Source organism: Pygocentrus nattereri, chromosome 13, assembly GCF_015220715.1.
Source record: "Pygocentrus nattereri isolate fPygNat1 chromosome 13, fPygNat1.pri, whole genome shotgun sequence".
NCBI lineage: Eukaryota > Metazoa > Chordata > Actinopteri > Characiformes > Serrasalmidae > Pygocentrus > Pygocentrus nattereri.
Genome location: NC_051223.1, coordinates 25,351,081 through 25,373,859, shown reverse-complemented (window position 1 = coordinate 25,373,859; position 22,779 = coordinate 25,351,081). Strand labels below are relative to the sequence as shown.

Genomic DNA, 22,779 nt, shown 5'->3' with positions numbered 1-22,779 from the left:
TACAGGTGTTGGTGGATACTGGGTTGCTTAATTGTTTTCCTTTTAATGTTTGTTCTTTTGTAATAATCCAAGCTTATAATGTATGTAGCTTTGTGAAATTTAAGCGATCAGAGTTAATTGTCTGTTTTCGGTTCGGCAAGCTGCATCACCACGATGCATGAAGACCATGTCACAATACACAGCATGTATTGTGCAGTAAAGCACTAACAATACCCATGATATACTTAGAAAAGCATATTATGGTGTCTTTGTAAGAGCATGTTGGCATTGCCCACCTCTAGCCCAATGTAATATGCAAGGTATAACAGGACTTTGACCCTAGGTTTAGGGTCCCCTTTATAAACCAGGTTGGTGGATCTAAAACCTTGACTGCCATTTGTCATCCAGATTTAGCTCAAGACAAAATCATTCTAATAATAGATAGGATAGTGCTTGACAGCTTAGGCCTCTCCAATACCCTCTCCAACCAAGGGTTCTTTGAAGTGGATGTGCAAAACAGATGGTTCATCTGTGCACCTGGGTTCTACCAGATCTTGAGAACTTTTGGGAGCCACATAATTGGATCCTCTGCTTTTAGTCTGCCCCCAGTGAGCTGTTAGACTTTTAATCCAAGAAAGTTTGAGGGACCAAAAGTATGCTCAACTGTTGTTGTTAACTTATTGCTGTCATTGCAGATTCAGCAGTGCTTTGGAAGCCATTTATGCTTAAAATTAGATCAGCATTGTGATGGTTTTGGGAAGTCTTGCCAAGGCCATGCTCTGCATATCGTGCTATATTGTGTTGATGCGTGGAGTCATACTGTTGCATGTCGTGAGAGAGAATTTCTCCAAAGACCTTCTAAGAACCTGACCTTTGTGGGGTTTTTTTTATATAATCTGAAATGAAGAAGGTTTCAATACACCAGGCAACAAGAACTGGGGTAGTCAAAAATAAGAGATGCTGCATTTTCTGGGTATCTTGATATCATTTCTCATACTCAGCTGTGTTTGGGCCTTTTCCCCCTAACAACACTGTAGTGAAGTGATCACTGTAAGATGCTTAAGATCATATCACTTTGAGCAGACTATGTTATGTGCACAATGCTTTTGGGGAAACGTCTCTCTGGGGCTCATTTGAAATTCAGAATATCCAGCTGCATAGATTTTCCCTCCTTCTGGGTAAAACTGATGGTGCAATCTGTATAAAATTGATGACTTTGTTCTTTAGAGAGAACACATTTCTGGGTGTCATTCAGTTTAGCTGACCACAGACAGAAGCCAGTAGTGAATTCTGTATGTTGCTGACACTCTTGGCTGTGCTCGAGTCCTTCCATCTGCTCCCTGTTTATAGAGCCTCCACTTCAGCCCTCATTCAAACGCTGAAATGGGAGACACATGGTGCAGTCAAATCTTCACCATTTTAATTTCTAATTAAATTAGGCTGTTTTTTTTCTTTCAAAGAGATGTCAACTTGTTGACAGAAGCTGACACTCAACTGTTGATCTAGGGCCGGTTATAAAGCTGCAGAAACTGGTTGTAGAACTGCGCTTTTTTTTTTTTTTTTTTTTGCATGCATGCATGCATGCAAGTTTGTTGCAATGTGGTCTCTGAAGGTGATAGACGTCTGATTAGGCACACATGGTCTTGACACTGAGAGGTGAGAATGTGGTACCAGGGGCATCCTGTGTAGTTTCACACCTTACTAGATTTGTTTGAGGTGGATAATTTTTTTTTTTGCCAGTAAAAGCAAAAAGCAGTAAATTATGATGGAAACACATTTGATGAATTAATAATGTAAAGTAGAATTAGGTTATATGACTGATCGCTCAATTGTGTCCTTGCTGTAGCAATGACTATCAAAAGGCAGCAGATTCCAGTGGACTAATGAAGAAATGAAAATGTGTCCTTTTTTTTCTCTTAATAAGAAAATAATGGTAATATTAGATGGTAAACGAACATAAGGTGCCTGCTTCTGACATTTCCTGAGCCTCTGCCATTTGTCTCTGATCTCTTATGATATAAATCATAACCATAAAACTAAACAAACCAGTGACAATAAGCTGCTCACCATTAAAGATTTGACTGTAAACTCAGTCCATATTTCTCAGTAGGACTTTTTTACGAATGTGATGTACAGAGTTTTATTCTCTTGTTCAGAGCTGAAGGAAACTTCACTTATCAGATTCTTTCACATTTCTGATTACCTCTTTGGTAGGCTGTAGGACCAGGTTATGTAGTTGTGTGTGTGTGTGTGTGTGTGTGTGTGTGTGTGTGTGTGTGTGTGTGTGTGTGTGTGTGGAGAAAGATTCTGTCCTCAAAGTCTACATTCTATTTTGAGAGTCAGCCCAGATAAATTCAGCCTTTGGTGTGACAGCAGAAATAATGGTTAAAAAAAGAAATGCGCCTTGATTGATCAGGGCAGTACATTTTCAGTACGAATACCTTTTTATCTGTAGTAGCTGGTCACTTTGCTCTGTGTATATACAAGCGCGCGCGTGTGTGTAGACATTATGGATGTTAGAATCCACATATGGATATCATTTTTTCCAATATGGGGGCTGCGAGACAATACATGCTCTGAATTGAGTACAATGGCCTTTTCAACTACAGAAACTGTGTGTGATATCCAACGGAATAGTGTAAGTTGAAATGGTTTCCATGGATGTTTAAAAAAAAAAAAAAAAAAAAAAAAAAAAATATATATATATATATATATATATATATATATATACACACACACACACACACACACACACACACACACACACACACACATATATATATATATATATATATATATATATATATATATATATATATATATATAAGGATATATTATATATATTATATAAGCATATAAACATTTTCCTGTGTTAACTTTCACTGTTTATCAATTTGTGTATTATATCACCTCTAGTAGTCATCCGGCCATCCAAGACAATCAGACAATTAGAAAGACAAGTTTTGCATGTTTCAAAGAGAAACGCTGTTTACTAGACATCACACTGGCACCCACAGGAGTCCCGTGTGTCTATTTGGCGGATTTAGTTATTAGCATCCTATGAAGATGACCCTGTAATCCATTGCACACTTTGTGTAGTCCAGCTGGGCGATCTGAGCTCTGTAACAGCCTGACGGGGAACGTCCTGCTCTACGTCCTCATTTGACTTCCCTCTGTCATCTCTCACCGCTGCACTGCAATTCATCTAAGTGCTGTTTATCCTCTCTGTTTTCATACATTTGGGTTTCACATATCTTTGCGCTCTCACAAGTGCAGAAATAAGCTTGTTGTGCTTGTCTGACAGCTGCGGGAGGTTGCCAGCAGGGATGATGTATTATGTCAGAGCGAATGAAATGAAGTGAGCTTTTGATATCTCTGCCAGAAATACCACAAGTGCCTCTGGTGCTGCATATTTGGATACGGTAGACGAAAGTGATGATCAAATTGTTTATATAATATAAAATATAAAATGCACACACACAGTGTTATGCAGGAGTCTATATTATCAGGTATAGTCAAAGAAGTAGCTGTTGCTTCCCAGTGAAGCAGTTAGAGTGGGAGAAAGGCATGTTTAAAGCACTGTTGTGTTTGATCACCAATAATGATACGTATAAGAAGACGCTGACTCTTCGGAAAAATGTTCTGTGTTAACATCTGTAATTTACACAAACATTAAGCAGAAATATTTGAGATTCTGATTTTGGCAACTTTACGTGCACCTCACATACAGCGCAGCACTAAATCCAATTAACCAGGACTCATTATGCTCTCTTTGTAATGAAACAGTCAGTTGTGTACTCACTAGAGATGGACCAATCAGTGTTTTTGGTACCAATCAGTTTGCCTTTCAGCATGGTCAGCTGATAGCCGATATCAGTCGAGAAGAGGACTGGATGCCACATTTAAAGGCACAAAAGTGATTTCTCAACTGCAAAACAAAGGCCCTGTTTACACCTGGACGCTTCAAGCGTTTTAAGTATCAGGATTATATTTGGATAAGGCCAAGGCACATAAAAATGCAAGTATAAACACACCCATTTAAAACAGACACAAATCCAATCACTTAGGCCCCTTCAGGAGGACTGAGACCATAAACATAATGTAAGAGTCACAATTTCTGCTGCAAAGCTAACCACAAACATTAGCAAATGGAACGAAACAGTACTGATCTACTGATTGTGTAAAACAGCAGGAAAAAAAATTACCAACCTGTCATCCAGAAACAGAGCAACTATTCCCTTTTAATCATTTTAAATCAATTTTCATGCCTTTAACTCTTTCACCAGCTGAAGTCAGCTTCACTATCACCAGATCCTTGTTTAAATGTTCCTGTTCCACCTTAAATGGTGCAGCAATTGCATTCTGGTACCTCATGCTTCCGTAACCATTAAAAAATGGCCAGAGCAAAAACAAACAATAAAACAAAAGTCTTCTTGCTTCATGGATGGGTTTTTAAATGTGCTGAAAATGCTAAAAGGGCTGACCTGATAATAAAGGTTAGATAAATATTGTCCAATCACATATTTGTGCTGAAGTCTGTTAAGACCGGTCGATCCTTTCATTTCTAGTACTGACGATATCCATGGTGTGCTCAGAAAAGCATATTTTGACAAATAAAGATCATCATATTGACTCCCACCCCCTGTAGAGGAAGTGTTAATGGAGCTAAAAACCTGACCCTTATGCCCCCTAAATAATTTAAAAATGCTTGTAATCATCTTATTTTTAAATAATACATTGCATGTTAATCATAACTGCAGTTTGGCCTCTGTAATAGACGGCGATTGTCTGGTGTACAAAACCAAGCCTTCGTAATTATCTGAAATAGCTTCCTCTCAGTAAATGAGCATGTAGTTTTCCATTGATGATGCCATAAGTGTGCTAATCAGTGTCAACTGTTTACAATGTGTTGCAGGCATTTACACAATACATAATAAATGTGGTCATCTTTGTCAACACTGTGCAAGTAGACATTTATTTGGTATATAACTGCAATGGTTAGAAATATAGTTGGTCTAACACATTTTTTCTTTTTCTTTTATATAGACCTAAGCAGGTTTCTGTATGTGCGTGTCTGGTACTGGTGCAGGGGATCAGCTAATTGTAGACTAAACTGAAGAGAAGCATGGAACAGAGAGCTTATGTAGAGCTTATGTGCGGTGAATTCTTATCACAGAGCACAGCGGCAGTAGCGTGGTGACTTTTACCATGGTGACATCACCTCTGGCAATGCTCCCAGCATTCTCTGTCAAGGTGGAGATGTTGGGTTAGCAATCTTGCGGTTCTCTCTGAACATGGTTAAAGGCTGTGTTTTAATGAAATACTGAATCCAGACTATGTTCTCTAGAGAGAAAAGGAACTGTGATGTTTGGATGTTTAGCATTTCTGCTGCAGAATAGAGGATAAAGTGTCAACAGCTAATATTGGGCTCACGCAAGCTTGTTCATACCAGAAGCAAGCTGACAGGGTGGTAAAGCGGAGCTTTTTTTAAATGTATTTCTTTGCCACAGGTGGCATGCTGCTAGAGGCATGCACAAAATGTGAAGTGGGAGTAGCGAGCAAAAAATGGACTCAAAGCTTAAAATTGTACTTTATGCATTCATGGTTGCTCCTGCAGGACAGAAGCTGCTAAGGTAAGGGCTGGGTCTTGTCAAAGTCCTTATGATTTAAGTCTGTTCACTCATTGGACATCCTGGCAACAGCCCTGGACAGTTATTTCCAGTCATATAAGACCGGGGGCCATATTACAGAAACATCCTAACTCTGAAATCTTATCCTGTCTGTTTAGTCACCCTTAACAACTTCAGTTTGGATTCCAGAATAACTGCTCCTAGATTAATAATCTTATCCTAACTACATTATTATTAAAACATCCTGCCTAAACACTAGACACGATCTTCAGTGTCCCCTCTTATTACTTTCGTGTGTTCATGTTGATGATTATATCACAATATTCCTAACTTCTTGTTTACTGTAGTTTAGTTTTGTTTTTTTCTTCTTTTTTTTTTTTTCATCAGTAACTGTAGCTGTCTAGTCAATTAACTTACATTTTGAAACATTATTTTAACTACATTTTTGTTTCAGCTGTTCATGTGTTGTCGGTTGCTAGGTAACATACATGACTGTTCATTGTTGCTTTTGATTGTGTAGGTTAAGATTTTTTTAATTTGAGGTTTGGGGGGGGGGGGGTGGGGGGGGGGATGGGGGGGGGGGGGTGCTGGAGCCTATCCCAGTGGTCATTGGGCGGAAGGCAGGATACACCCTGAACAGGTCACCAGCCCATTGTAGGGCAGTGCTGTAAGATAGGATTTGTGAAATGTCTGGTTTTGACTGTGTCAGATCTTAAATTTTATTTTTCCGTATCTATTCCTGATTGTATCTTCTTCAATGCCTTCATTTAAATTGGTAATCAAAACTCAGTGTGGCTTAAGCCAGAGGTGCTGGAAATGGCTATATTTATAGACCACAGCAGATATCAGATTAATCAAGAATCCCTGATGCACACATGATGTAACTTGTACAACATCTGTATTAAAGCAGCTTGCCTGTTTGCTCACAAATGCTGAAAAGACTGGCTATGAGGTATTTAAACATTGAAAGATATAAGATATTTCAGTATTTCCATAGTCGCGAAGTAATACCCAGCCCCTTCACTTCTGCTGTAAAATTTATTTCTCAGGCCAAAATAATCCTGTTATAATGACACATTTACATGGCTCAAAAAGGAGAAAAAAGAAACATGTGTGGTTATATGGTGTCATGCCCAACACTGCAGTAAGCATTTTACCACCACAGTCTGTCAGTTATTCTTCTAGTTGGAACGTAGTTGTGATGATGTAACTTTCACTTGCCTGTTTCTGTTGATTACTAACTGCATTTATGATGGCCTCAAGAAATGAATAGGAACATTTAATTCAACACATTACTGGACAAGCTTTTTACAAGAGTCAGTTTTCCCCTCTCTCTTTTATGCTGTTGGATTAGAATAGCACACCAGTCCCTCAGAGTACATATCACTTGTATGCATGCGTGAGTCTTGTTACAGTATTTAGTTACATGCAGATTTAGCAGCCTCCTTTTAGCTCCATGTCTCTCGCACACTGTCTCCATTTCCATTTTTAGTGCAGGGCTGTGTCACATCAAACGCACATCCAGCATCCTACTTGCAGACAGACCGTTGCACATGCATGTGTACGTTAGGTCATGTTCACAGACACTTGTTGCTATTTCCGTCGCTTGATAAGCCGTTGACTGTGAATTACTAATCCGAGGGAGAGGAACAGAGAGCTTGAGGAGTGTTTTAATAAACAGATAAAGGATGGAAGAAGTGCCCTGATCTGCAAACATTATGTCTTCTATAATGATATTCTATAGAAATGACTGTCCAGGACCATGCCTCTTATTTTTTCCCATTCAGTGAATGAACAAGGGAGTGAAAGAAGAGATGAGTGCTCGCGTGAACGGATCTGACTCTGAGGCTGCTGCTGCTGCAGTCACTCATCTGCAGATCCCATATATGAACATGTCAGTATATATTTAAAACATGAGTTGCCATTGAGGAGTCTATGTGACTGTGGTTACATTCATCCATATTCTGGAAACGTAAAAAAAGGCTACGTAAAAGGTTGTTTGTATATCTTGCCAACAAAGCAGTTGACCTATTCATACTTTGTGCACATATGTGTTCTTTTGTAGCAAGTGTTACAACAAGGTTGCACAAGCTTTACAGAACACTGGTAAAAAAATAACCCATTTTACATGATATTGATTTTGTGTGCATGAAAAAGATCACACCAATAGATCAGCTATAGCCTAGTTCTTTCTTTTTTGTTGTGTAATCTAATGTCAGCATAGTAGTAAAGTCATTATTGTTTTCACCCTACTTGTTTTGATTGGTTACAGCAACGTAGTCCAGTTTAGTAACATGGCATTTTAAGATGGAAACTCATTGTTATATAGCAACTCTAAGTGTACTAGATCTTTTCAATAGGTTAAAGGGAATTTTTACCAATGTTCTGTAATGCTTTGCAACAGTAATTGTAAAATTTCAGTTGAATTGATACCAGGATAATGTTTATCTGAGATGATTGTTAGCCAGATTAATCAGAAAAGTAGTAAGCAAAGTGGAGGGTCAGTCAAGAGGCAAAGGACCAGTATGCTCTGGGTTAGCCTCTGGAAAATGTCACTTGGATCAAGTCATATCATTGACATTTTTTGTGCATCTTGTGTATGTGTGCTTATGTGTGGTTTAAGGCTCCTGCCATTGTAATTTGATCACTGAGTTACAGATAGGCTTGTTGCTATGGTGTCGTCGTGCATGATTATGTTACCATGCTGATGCCTTCAGTACTCAAAGATGCAGGAACGTATCCTCTTCTCTTCAGGGGTGTGTCTGTGTGTGGCAGTGAAATTATTGACACTAAGTTAGATTAGGGCTGTCGCTATCTATTATATTAGTATTGTGTCAATATCAATCTGATATTTGATATAAGGTGGGGGTTTTTTTTTTAGAAAATTGACTGAAAAGTAACAAAACAAGACAAAGATGAACTGGAAAACCATGTGGAAAATCAATGGATGAGTCCACCAGGCTCTGCTACTTACTAGAATTAGTAATACACATTAACACCATGCAAACTGCTTACTAATCATTGCTGATTTATGGAGAAGGTATATAATATTTCTTTGTCAAGCCCTAATTAGACCACTTTCTGTCATCTGTGATTGTAGTATTGACAGTGCTCACCTCTCTGCGGTGTTTTAATGTCATAGCTAACCAGGATTTTTCTTCCTTTCTTCTTTGCAGAGTCGTGAGGACACATAACCATAAGTGATGCGGCTCCTTCCAGCCTGTGTGCTTTGAATCACAGCAGGAACGCGCACACACACACACACACACACACACACACACACACAGCAAGTCATGTCAGAGAAGGAGGGTCGCTGTGATTTGGCCCTCGCCCCAGGGCAGGTCTATGTGGAGGTGGAATATGACTACGAGTATAAGGCCAAAGACAGACTCATCTCCATCCACCAAGGGGAATGCTACATGTTGGTCAGAAAAACCAATGAAGACTGGTGGCAGGTGCGTCGAGAAGAGGGCACAAGAGCCTTCTACGTGCCCGCCCAGTATGTGCGTGAGGTGAGGAGAGCGCTCATGCCGCCCCCCAAACCCCGCACCAAGCCCCCCAACATCCTCCACATCACCCAGTGCCCTTCAGCCAACGATAATCCCCAGCATCGAGCTCCGTCAGATATGATTAGCTTCGGACGCCCGTCCCCTTCCACCACGCCTTCCCCTTTACCAGGGCAACAGACCCCACCCTTACTGCTGCGGGACACCAATCAGAATGCAGGCATGAAGGACGTGCTTGCTGAGCTGACTCTCCTTAACAACAACCATCATAACCATCACCATGGCAACTCGCTTCTCCCACGCATCAGGCCGGAGTCGCCACCCAAGGAGCCGAGTTGCCGGGGGAAACCCCCGGGAGGGTTGCTGTTGGACACCGACAGTTCCTCGCCGGGAGAAGGATCGGAAAAATTACGTAACGATTCAGAATCGGGAGATGAACTGAGCAGCAGCTCCACGGAGCACATGCAGGTAAGAAAATGACGACATGCTGTTTGGAACCATTCATCCTGCGTGGTTGCATGGCTCCAGATATTACTGCAAGATCTGTTCATCAGTTTCTCTTTCTGTATCTCTCTCTGCATCTTCTTCTGTCCTCATCAATGTGGTTTTCCTCACTTGTGAAAGAGTGTGCTCCTCTCCCTCACGTCCAGTGAGGTGAAGGGAAGTGGTTTGCACCTGTTGTTCTTTGTGGCCGACTTATAGAAGCCGCAAGTTATGCAACGTCATTATGTATGAATCGTGACAGTGTTTCTAAGAGAGACTTTCATAGGAGAAACCTTACATATGCATTAAGGCAGAGGTGGATAATCAATTTGATGATTCATATGAATTAATTCAAGTGTCAAAGTGAAACATGAACAGCTAGCTTATGATAATTTCAGAACATGGCAAGATGTGGGTTTCCACAGCACAGTCGTGAACTGGGTTTTCCTTTGTTCCGAGTGAAGCTTGGACTTATCTCTTTCTCTTTTTCTTTTTCTCTCTGTCTCTCTTTGCAGAGTGTTTCTGGGGGAACAAAGGGGATTGTGGGAGTGTAGAAAGTAGGTCATACCAAGCTATTGCCCCTGCCACCCCCACACTGTCACTGGGACACTTGGATGCGCTAGTTTATGCCAGTACCAGAACAAGATAATTGAAAATTAATCGTTCCTTCTCCCATTTCTGTATCTCTAGTACATTAATCAGATGAGATCCAGTGTGCTGTGGCATAGGGGAAAAGGATTTGAGTTTTCACTCACTGCATCTCTCGGTCTCTCTCTGTGTTACACATAGTCACGCAAAACACAAAGGACAGAACCAGTGTGTTGTGCTTCGAGGGATTTGTCACTGTCAGGCTTTGTCTGCAGTGTTGGCTGCTAATGCTAAACCAAGCGATTACCTTAACCATTGTTGCATCTAGATACACGAGTAACTCTGAGTAATTCTCTCAAAGCTGCCCTGTTTGATATTTTCTTTAGTTTTTACTCACCTGCTAAACTTTTCTCTTGCTCTTCTCTTTTTCTCTGCCCTGTTAAATGATGGATCATTTGTTGTTGTGGAATTAGATTCTAAAGCTGTTTTCTTCACTCTCTGCAGCTTGCTCTGCCTGAATTTAGTGCTGAAGAGCTCAGTTATTTTCAGATTTCTGCCCTCTTAGAGCTGCCCCTGTCAACTGTAAGGAGCAAAAACAGCTCAGTCGTGAAGCATCCGGCTGCATGATCCTAGAACAGCGTATAACACAATTGAAAATTCTCTGTCCTCTTTTGTCACACTCATTACAAACTGTTTTTAGAAGCAGTGTAAGCAACAGGAAATATTCATTTAAAGCTTCATAGATTTGGTTTCTATGGCTGAGAGGCCCCAGACAAGCTTAAAATTACCATGCACAATGCCAGGCTTTGGCTAGAGCAGTGTAAAGCACACCACCTTTAGACGCTGCAGCAGTGAAAATGCATTCTCTGGAGTGCTAAATCACACTTGCCACTATCTGGCAATCTGGTTGGCAAATTTGGATTTCATGGTAAAGTTTGGTGTAGGTTTTTTGTTGTTTGGGCTGGATCCTTACTTCCAGGGAAGGGAAATCCAAGACATAACATTGCAAGGAACTGTCTGCTTCTAACTTTGTGCCAACATTTTTGGGAATAGCCCTAACCTGCTCCAGCATGTCTGTGTCCCCAAGCACGATGTGAGGCTTGTAAACAAATGATTTGCTGGTTCTGATAAGGAAGAACTTGACGGGCCTGCACAGAAACTAGACATCGACCCCTTCAAACTTCTTGGGGATAAATTGTTACACAGAATGCAATCCATGCTTTATCGCCCAAGATCAGTGTTCAACCTTGCTAAAGCTCTTGTGGCTAATTTGAACCAAATCCTCTTAGCCATGTTTTGAAATTTTAAAGAATGCCTTCCCAGAAGAGCAGAGGCGTTTAGTGCTGTAACTCCATATTGATGCCCATGGTTTTGTAATGAGATGCTTAACAAGCACATGTGGGTGTAATGTACAGGTGTCCACATACGTTTGGTGTATTATTTAGCCCTCAAACTCAGTTCTTTTTTTCTTTCATATTGCGCACTATGTGAATAAAACACTGTAGTTAATTACGCTACTGTGAACTTTCAAGTATTTAATGAAAGCTGCAGTCGTTTAGTATACAGATGAGAAGTAACATGGCTGCTAATGAAAGCACACAAGTAGCACATATGACCAATGACATAATAGTGTCAGAATTTTCTAAGTTTGTTTTAGAAGGAGCAGCTGCATGGAAACATGGACATTTTGTGTGTGTGTGTGTGTGTGTGTGAATGAGTGACCAGTGGTCTACAATGGTTGGTTGTTTGTAACTAGTCCTCTTAACTGATTATGTAATAATTGAGACAGGCCTATGTGTAAAGTCAGTTTTAATTCAGTTTCACTTATATAATTTGTGTTTTGCTTTTTCATTTTTTGACACATTCACTTAAATATTCTTTATTTCCCACTACAGAGCTTGCTTATGGCTATTCTGTACAAAAATATGTGACCTTAGATGAACTGACACAAATTGGAGTGCTTTATACTGTTCTAATAAAAACAACCACTCCATCATATTCCTGAAAAAGACAACTGCAAAGTAAGTAAAGAACTCCCTTGTATTTAAGCATATATTTTTCTTTTTTGAGAAAATTACTTTTCAGTTAAAAGCAAAAATTCCAGGTTGACCTTCTTAAATACAGTATTGAGTATTGTCTTGCACAAAAACCCAATATAATATCACAATAAAAAACCGCAATGACATCATTAAATTCAGTTTCATATGAAATTTGTAGAGAAATTTACAAGCTCAGATTTTCATTTCATTATCCGTAGTGATGGGAACCAGGGGTTTAGAGGTATTGGACTTTTTTGGACATCTTTTTGTCTTATGATCTGACAGGTCAACATAATATTTTTCACAAATTTGTATTATAGAAGCAAATCCTTTGGTAATTAAGGAATTGTATATTTATATACTAATATACTAATAAATATATTTAAAGTTAGGAAATCAACTTACTCAATCAAGGTCGACAGTCAACTGTCATATGTTATCTAGCAACCAATGATACATGAATAGCTGAAATGTGAACACGTAATCAAAATAGTGTTAAAAGGTTAGAGCTGCTGTGACCCCTGGGGGGAAAAAAAATTCAAAACTGCTATTATTCACCACCATCCCTGCAATGTTTCATCTCATGAATTATCAATATTAACAGACAAAGGCACTAAACGGGGCCAGTAGAGATGGTGTCTGCACTATTTGGGACTTTTAAATCCCAGAGTTTAAAAAAAATAAATACATGTTTTGTAGTATAGTATGTAAATATAATGTGTTTATGCCAATAGTGAATTGTGCTGCCTGTCACAGCTGCCTAAACATAATAGATAAGGAAGGTTAAAACAGCAGTTCTGAAGTTAGGATAGTATATAGGAAATTGTGTGTAGTTAGGATGTTTCTGTAATACTGCTTTTTTATCTGGAGGTGGGATAAGATTATTAATCTAGGAATTGTTATTCTGTAATAGCTACTGTGATATTCAGTCCTAAGTGAAGTTCTATTGATGACTGAGCAGTTACGATTTCAGATAAAGGAGCATTTTATACCAAAATACTCTGAATGACTTTGTTTACGTCTTAATGGTTGAAATATTCAGAAATTCTGAAAAATGATTAAGTGGAAGTTGTTATGCTATGAGTACTCTGTATGCACAGACGAAGGAGAAATGGTACTGCCTATGTTAAGTTATCCACTCACTGGATGTTTAAAGCTGTCATTATAAGACAAAAACACAGTAACAGTTACAGGATCTAAACTATTTTTAATTTAATTATTGGCTCCTTGTGCTGAAGTATTTCATTTATGAATCTGAATTATGATTGTTGGAGCAGCCTGTGTGTGCTCATTCCTTCTGAGCCATTCACAGTTCTATACCTCTGTCCATGTGCAGACTATAAAGGAGGCCCCTACTTTTTCTCCTGAGCATTCCTTTCATTCCTACACACACACACACACACACACACACACACACACACACACACACACACACACTGGTCCAGTCCAGTAACTCAATAAAGCTCTACTGATCTCTGCAGAGGAAAAGCACTCAGCCTAATCTAATATTTACTCATCTATCAAAGAAATCCCTTTCTCTCTCTGTCTGACTGTCTGCCCTCCATTCCCTCTTCATTCACCTGACACACATTTACACACACATACTGTATTTTACTGTCTGTCTCTGATACTGCAGAGGTACATATGTCCACTAATGTTACAATATTGGAAATGTTCAACATCAAAGCATTACTATGAAAAGTATTGGTGTTTCGTACCATTTTTTTAAAACCACAGGAGGGGTCTCCAGTAATGGCAAAAAAAAAAGTTTCATAACAGTGACCACACCAAATGCAGTTGCTCAAAATCAAAATTAACCACAGTTTGGCTCACTGGCAATTAACAAGGCTCTAATAGTGACCAGACCAGTTTAGCAGGCAGTCTGTCAGTATGTTTCAATTGACAACCAAGTTATTTGAAATACTGCCTAGCACACTGTTGTTAGTGTACTTAAGAAGAATCCTGTGTACATTTTCCTGGGACACACTGTACCACTAGAGGCAAGAATGCAGTAGAGAGTGACGTTTGGCAGTAGGTCTAGCTAGAATAAATTATGACTGTGTAAGCAAGAAACAGAAACCGAAAAAAGAACCCTCTCCATGCAGTGATTCAGGCAGTCACGTGACATGTGGACCAATTGCAGTCAGAGGGAATTCTCAGAACAAATGATGCTGTGATTAGCAGTTGTGTTTAGCAGTCTATGCAGCTTAAACCATGTCATTTTGGACCAACAGATCAGAATCAGAATGGCTTTATTTCACCAAGGGCAAAATATGTGCTTTTGCTCCCCTACTTTTTAGATGTTGTGTTTTCAAGTGATATCAGACTTGGAGTTTGGAGAACAAGTTTGGAGAAGTTTGGGTGAGATGATTGAAGAATTGAATGTTGTGTCATAGTGGTTGACTGATTATCGGCCGGACCAGTAATCAGAGCAGATATTTAGCATTTTTCTGATTATCAGAATCTGCTTATGAATGGGATTCCTTGCCAGTAAAAGCACCATTTGTTATCCATATATTTATAAAGTAGCAGCAATGTTTACTGTGTGATGGCTCAGATGTTTGAGAGACAACTCTGAATTCACCCGTGTGTGTGTGTGTGTGTGTGTGTTGGGTTTGATTATGTGATGCTGTCACTGCACCTCTTCCTTTTTCCCTATGCTGCTCTGACATTAGCACCTTCTCATTCTCCCTCTGTGGTGTTAATAGAATGGTTCTCATATAGCTGGACTTAAGGTAAGTCAAGCCTGCTACAATCCTCTATCTTGCGTACACACACACACACACACACACACACACACACACACACACACAATCCTTAAAGATATGACGCAAGCTTCCTTTTAATCCCTCCTGTCACTCAACACATCCTCTCAGACTGTGTCTCTGATTGATATAATCAGTGTTGTATCTCAGTAGGTCTGTAGACACTGTATAAACCTGTTGCTCATGCTGTTTGTTTGGCTGATAATTCATTCAGAATGTGTGTGGAGTGATTTTTGTCAGGCGTGTTTATTTTAGTAGGAAGTTAAACTAACACTAAAGAAATTGATCTTAATATATGCTTTGCGATCTTACATAGTCAGTTTAGTCAAGGCTAAGTCGATAGCAGCTGCTACAGTCTGTACAGACTCTGTTGTTGCAGTGTGTAATACTGCAGCAGCAGTAAATCCTTATATTTGAATGCAGTGCACGATAATGAAAGCTGTGCTTCCTCATGCATTCATATGTGGTCTGCTTAGTGTCTTGTTCGTACTCTATTCTCTTTATTCAACCAATTCCTCACTGACTTTCATAAGACAGGTGGTAGTGCAGCACTTCATGCTGCAAAAATGGGAATCATCTCTCTCTCTCTCTCTCTCTCTCTCTCTCTCTCTCTCTCTCTCTCTCTCTCTCTCTCTCTCTCTCTCTCTCTCTCTCTCTCTCTCTCTCTCTCTCTCTCTCTCTCTCTCTCTCTCTCTCTCTCTCTCTCATTGGTCTGTTGTGCCGTTGTCCATTATAATTCAGTGGGAGTGAGTGAATAGCTTTCCTAGTGCAGCCTTGTTCTTTTGTTGGGGGAACTTTCCACCCCTCGTCCTGCTGAACGGAGGTGGCCAGGACAATGGGGGGACAGCAGGGCAGTAGAGAACGATCCAGAATCATCTGTCGACTCTGCTGTGCTGGAACAATCCACTCTGCCTCCCGAATCAATGTGTTTTATGAAGCCTAACTGCTGTGGGACAGTTTACAAAGCATGATGGAAGCTCGCTCTCTCTCTCTCTCCCTCTCCAGCTCACTCTCTTTCTCTCTCACTAACACACACTCTTGCGCTCTCGCATTCTCTTCCTCTCTCACACATTCCGATTCTGATTCTTTCTCACTCACTCTCTCACTCACTTTCTTTGTCTTGCTCACACTCTCTCTCTCTCTCTCTCTCTCTCTCTCTCTCTCTCTCTCTCTCTCTCTCTCTCTCTCTCTCTCTCTCTCTCTCTCTCTCTCTCTCTCTCTCTCTCTCTCTCTCTCTCTCTCTCTCTCTCTCTCTCTCTCTCTTCTCTTCTCTTCTCTTCTCTTCTCTTCTCTTTTCTCTTTAATGCATTATTATTGTGATAAAAATTGGGTACTATGAGTAGTTTGAGTAAATTGAGTAATCAAAATCTTATATGTATATGAGGGATACACCGATTTATGAATTTTTGTAATCTGAATCAAATTTCTTTAGTCATTTTTTAGGTTTAGGATTTCCAGTACTTTCTATTTGCTAAACAAATAACATGTATTTGCTCTTTAACTGGAATAACTGGCATTTTAAATTTATATAAAAAAAATTAATTACCCCCTTTAAAATAAAGTACCGCAGTGCTATTTAACACAATGATTCATGCATAATTATGCTGTGACATTTTAGTATAGATGTAACAGTAGCATTCAAATACAACACGAGTGCACTTACCTGCCTTATGTTTTTTATCATAAGACTGGATCACAAATCTGCAAAAAAAAAAATCTGATTCAAATCTTGGCTGATCTAGATCCCCTAGTATACATTCTCATACTGGTGCAAAACATAGGTGCATTGCATCATATCCTCACATGGAAATTGTTGCTTTTGTTTTCCTTCTACTTTAATTTGAAGCAGTATTTTAAAATCTGTCCTTTTACTTTAGTGACAGCAAGTGTATTCATGCAGGCACAAGCACTGAAAGGTTTCAGTATTTTTTAATGTGCAGCCAATGACTGTTACAGCGACAGGGCAGTACTGACTCAAGATGAAAAGTGATGGATCAATCGACTGTCCTGACTCTCTCCCATACAGACCCTAAAACACTGGGTCATCCTTATAGTACAGGATTATTTAGGAGGTAAAAATCACTGAACATTTTGATGTGTTTATAATGATAAGGGTACAATGGCATCATGCAAAGGTTTGTAGAGGAGGATATCCTTTACTGAAGTGTTGGTGTTTTGTTCTTGATGACACTAGGCATGGGCAGTTGAGCAATGTAATCAGATATTGTTGATGGTGGAAAAGTAACCCGATAGCAATACGTAAAAAGGCAAAGAGAACTGAGAGAGAATTTGAGAGGACTAATTTACCATTGAGTAGCTTGTTAATTTGTAGGGAAACTGGTACAGTTATATCCCCAGTAGTCCCAATAGTTAAAGAAAACACCTTACAAAGTTTACAAAGCTGTTTGTTGATTTACTGCTACTGTAATGCTATCTTTATCTACTGCTTGGCTGTTTCCCTTCTACTTATTTTATGTTACATTAGGTTTGGTTTGAATGCATTAAAACTGAAAATAAATACTGTCATGCTTTGACACTTCAGCTTGTTTCATTGTGACTCAGTAAAGCAGCCCACCTGAAGTGAATGGATATTACCCCAGAGCAGCTAGCTCAAGCCCTGGAACTAGAAGGTAGAAACAACTCCTGTGATCCCTTCTTTTCTGTTTGTTGTGATAGATGTTAATATTTAAATCCTATGGCACATTGGACTAATATTATTAGCAAGTCCTAATATATTTGAATATGATACTTGCATTTGGTCATCGTGAAATTCTTATCATTAGCTACAGATTGCTAAAGGCAATCATTCACATACCTGCTTACCTTTTTGTCTTCCCCTGGGAAATGAATATGCCTTGTGGTTACACTGCTCTAAATGCGTCATTGACCAGTGGCCAGCATCTCTGAGTGTTTGTGGAACACAAGGCCACTGAGCTGTATTTGTGGCTGGTTAATCTGCTCATCGTCTCTGTTCTTCTCCTGGACTGATTAATGATAGAAAATAGTTTTCGCCCCGGAGACTGACATGTTCCTTGAGCCTGTGACTAATTATGAAAGGCCATTGGCTGTTTAATCCCATGAGGTATGACTGACATCCTTCTAAAGCTGTTTTCACACTTATTTCGTTTGCTACACTCAGCACCAGAGTTTGGGTTTTTGTCACATTTTTATCTTTCTCATTTGGCTCTGTTGGTTTTATATTTCCGCAGCTGAAATGCACCAAATTGCACACATTGTATGTTTGTTTATTGGTCAAATATTTTGCAGGGACAAAAGAGCTCAGTTACTCTCAGATTTGCTACCATAAAAATGGATTTGGATTATGGATTAAAATGGAAATGGATTAATTTGTGTATCACAATCAAAGCAATAATAATAGTGGACCTTGATATTTGCTTCTTTGATTTGTCATTTTGAATTACACCAATTAGATCACTAACGCTTGGTCAAAAATACAATCCACAAGCTACATTCAAAAGTGCTGATGTCCTGATAGAGAAGAGGAACACATGCTCTGATGTTATATTTGAGTTCCCAACTTTTTGAAAACAGACTGCTATCAGTCATTTAAACAGCCATTTAAATTGTTTCATGTAAAAAAACATGTAACACAGGCTCAGAAGTGTTATAGTTGTGTGAGGTTTTCTGCTACTGCCAGTAAATCGCTAGTTTGAATCCATATGATTGGATAGATAGAGCTTAACCAATAGAGCTTAACTGGCCCTGTTTGATTGGATGTAGTGTGCAGCAAAGCATTAAATATAAAATAAAATCTTTTTTTTTTTTTTGGCACTGCTATTTTGTTGGTGCATTTTCTTTTGTTTCAACTTACTAGACCCCAAAAATATTGTGAGGTGTATTGTGGAAATGTTTCAGTATTACTTTTGCCCTATCACCTACACCTAGTTTGTGTACCCTCTCAGTATGTGTGCAGACTTCAAGGCCCTGTGGCTCAGTGAATGCTGAAGGACACAGGAAGCAGCCGGTGGATCTGCACTGTCACATTGCGCTTCCTCTAACCCCCTGTTGACTGCTGCCTGCGGTGTTACTTTGTGTGTGGGTGTATATGTGATGGGCAGAGAGCAAGACAGACTGTCAGACAGGCACAGGGAGTGTTTGAAGCTTTCATTTTAAAGTAACACCTCCAATTATTGTTAGCATTATTTTCTGGAAAGAGCTTTTATTTTTCCACTTCTTTTTAACATCTTTGTCCTTTTTTCTTGCATATTACACATATAAAGCCTGCCACCTACTCGACCCATTCTGCTGATTTGCTGTGCCTGTCTCTCCATGGTGAATTACTCTGAATAGCTTGTAATAGTGATGCATTTAAAAGCTTTTTGTCTGAATTGCGCACAGTGCAAGAGCACACACCTCTGAGAGTCAGAGACACTAACACAGCCCTGTATAAACTACACACTGAAATGGACTCTGAGGCACAGACATCCAACAGGAGTGTGTGTGTGTGTGTGTGTGTGTGTGTGTGTGTGTGTGTGTGTGTGTGTGTGTCTATGATTGTGTGAAGAGTTATCATATCTATTGCTGTTAGAAGGAACTGTTGTTAGGCGTGTCTTGTTATGGGTTCTATAGCATAATGTAGATTATGTGGCTCAGTTCAATCCATGGTGCTTTCTAACTATAAAATTTATTTAAAGCACGTTTATATAATACAACAAAAGTAAATGATTTTAGTCAAAATAATGACTTAAATAAAATAAAACCTTTTTAACCAGTTTTTTATCTGACTGGTGTACTTTTAGCCAGGTGAATGACAACCACACATTGCAATATAATCGTGGTATATCATATAGCCCTAAGAGATATTGCAGCTACATTCTCCCTCGCTTTATGTGGTGAATGAATCAAACATTTTTCTTTAAAATTGAAATGGAATACAAATGTGAAGCTGAACTTCATTTTCTTGTGGTTGAAAGGGAACTGAGCCAAAGTGGTATGTATTTCTGCTTTTTTTTTCTTGGTACAGGTCACATATGCCGAAACCTTCTGAACTTTCCTTTGGCCCATTGCAATTAGCAATATAAATCCTCTGAAAACAGTCTGGACTATACTTCCTCTTCCTTTCCCAGGCAACATGTTTCTTACAAGTGTGGCCTGACTCTTCCTGGTTTCCTCACTGTCTACCCTAAAGCTGTAGGTTGTGGTTGATGGCAGAAGTGGTCATTCTCAGTTCCCTCTCCAAGCTGTAATGGAGGGCAGTTTGGCTGTGGGTTCATGGCCTGCAGAGTGCCTCTTGGTAGGAATGTTGGCAGAGCATTCAGAGCATCAAGGTAGGATCAGGGTCTGGCCATGCTTAATATTAGTTCTGTGTGATATGAACAAAATACTAGTATTGCGATTATAGCGATAATGCCTTACAGTATTTGATGATAACTAGGGCATCCAACAATTAATTTAATATGATTCATCACATTTTCTGTCATTAATTTGGATTAATTGAATGTGTCTTATTTGCTGAAATTTGACAGTAAAGAAAGATATATCCATTTTAAAGTAGTCCTTTTTTGTTATAGCTTTAGGAGTGGATAAAATGAACTTCATCAGAATGTTTTTGTTTTTTTTTAAACTTTCAATAGTTCAATGACGTTTGTCTTCATTATGTGAACGCAGGGTGAGCAAGAAAATAGGTTGAAGTTTCTAATTTTCATCACTAATATCCAATGAGAGCAGCAGTGGCTGCATGTTCCACCTCCTCCAAAATGATTGCCCTCCTGCTCTGATAGTGCTGCTTCACATCTTGGTTTGAGGGGAACTGCAGCTTTCCACTTTCATGTTAATTGTATTATCTGTTTGTGTCAGCGCTGTTTTGCTTGTAAGTGATGCTTCAGACTCTCTGCACTTCTCACTATGCAATAAATAAATAAACTCTTGCCACATAACTTTGCTCTTGTCAAGAGAGCAATTAATGGAACTTGCTATTTACAGCTGTATTTGAAGGAGAGGGCAGAAGTCACGGGGTTAAAGCAACATACTCTGCACAAGATTCAGGGGAAGTATTGCAAAGGTCAATATTCTGATAACTATTAACGTATGATATTGTGCAGCCCCAAACGGTATCACTATGAAGAGGAAAAAAAACAGCAGTGTAGGAGGGATGTGATGTGATGTGATGTGATGAAAACAAAATGTAATCGCTGACAGATTTGAAATATTTTGCAAGGACATCTTTAGATTTTGTTGTGGGTTAGTGTGTTTTGTGTTAGGAGTTGCATTAAGGTTGTGTCTTTGTGTGGATTAAAGGGTCATAGGCAACTTGTGTAATCGCCTGAAGAGAGTGATGGCATTAAAGTTGGTTTGTGTGTGTTTGACAGCAGCACACACACAGCTCTTGCACACCCAAACGCACCCCACCCCCTCTGAAATCTTCTTATTGTACCTCAGTGTGGAAGAGGGGGTTTGTGGATGGATTGAATGGACCTGGATTAAAGACTCTCTCACACACACAAACACAAACACAAACACAAACACAAACACAAACACAAACACACACACACACACACACACACACACACACACACACACACACACACACAGTTCAGCTTTATATTTGTGTGTATGTGTCCTGCTTGAACCCTCCACACAAACAAGACATGCTGTTTTATACGCGCTTCACTCTTTGAGATGTTTCATGTCTTTTTGGTGTCTCTCACTGCATGTTTTGAAACAGAAGAGTGTGCTGTAGTCTGCCAGTAATGAGCCAGTTTCTCCTCTTTTCCCCCTGATCCCACTTTCTCGCTTTCTTCCTCCTCTTTGTCTCCTGCTCCTCCCCCTCTCATCATCTCCTTTATTGAAAGGTTGATAATCTGCCTCTCTCTGCGCCGTGTCGGCTTCTCAGACTGAGAGAATGAGGGGGGGGTATTTGTGCCAGCATGCACTGGGTGCCCCTAAAATGCCCCTTTTATAGGGACACACAGGGGGTCTGAGGGCTTCTTTGCCAGTCTAAACACTCAGTGAGCTGTTTTGCCCTTTTTCTTTCTGCCTTTGACATCTCCACAATATTTTGTTTGTTTTCTGGAGCAGGCCTCCACTTTACCCCCGCCCTGCCAGTTATCAGGCTAATGAAGGATAGAAAGGAAGATAGCGGTGTCACTCAAACAAAATAGCCTCTTTTTTCCCCCACAAAGGGCTTTAAATAAGACTACTCACTGAGCAATTGCCAAGAATAAGTTTTGAGTCTCTTAATTAGGTGTGTGTGTGTGTGTGTGTGTGTGTGTGTGTGTGTGTGTGTGTGTGTGAGTGTGTGATGTGTGGTAAGTTTTGAAGTGCTGTGTAATTGTGATGAAGCATTTTAAGCATCTAAGGCTGAATCACATTCAGAAGACATTTTGATACCCATAAAAAATTAAAAAAAAACACACACATTGCTTGTTGCTGGTTTGTTTTGTGTGTGTGTGTTTGTGTGTGTGTGTGTGTGTGTGTAAGCGGGAAAGACAGTTAAAATGAAATTTCCATTTCTTTCCATTAATTCCCTTCTCGGTGTCCCTTTTTCTCACTGGCTGAGGAGAAAAGACGTTGAGGAAAAGAGTGAGTGGGAAGGGAGGCCTATTAGCACTGAATGGTGTATTTTTATAGTTATCACCATATGAGCTTCCTCACTGGACACATCATAAAGGCCTACAACAATGGAACAACGGAGATTCATGTAGTCTGAAAGTTGAAAACAATAGCAACATTCCAGTTAAATTACCTACACACACACACACACACACACACACACACACACACACACACACACACACACACACACACACACAGCACTAGAGAGCAGAGC

General features: G+C 39.6%; 1 protein-coding gene across 6 annotated transcripts in view; it reads left to right on the top strand.

Moving 5' to 3' along the window:
• Positions 1–22,779, top strand: part of arhgap12b (Rho GTPase activating protein 12b) — a 69,975-nt gene that overhangs the window by 1,864 nt on the left and 45,332 nt on the right. For all 6 annotated transcript variants that reach the window (XM_017703699.2, XM_017703716.2, XM_017703704.2 and 3 more), the window contains exon 2: positions 8,786–9,583. In XM_017703699.2, the coding sequence (XP_017559188.1) occupies positions 8,903–9,583 (681 nt within the window). In that variant the 5' untranslated portion in view covers positions 8,786–8,902. The remainder of the gene's footprint in view (positions 1–8,785; positions 9,584–22,779) is intronic.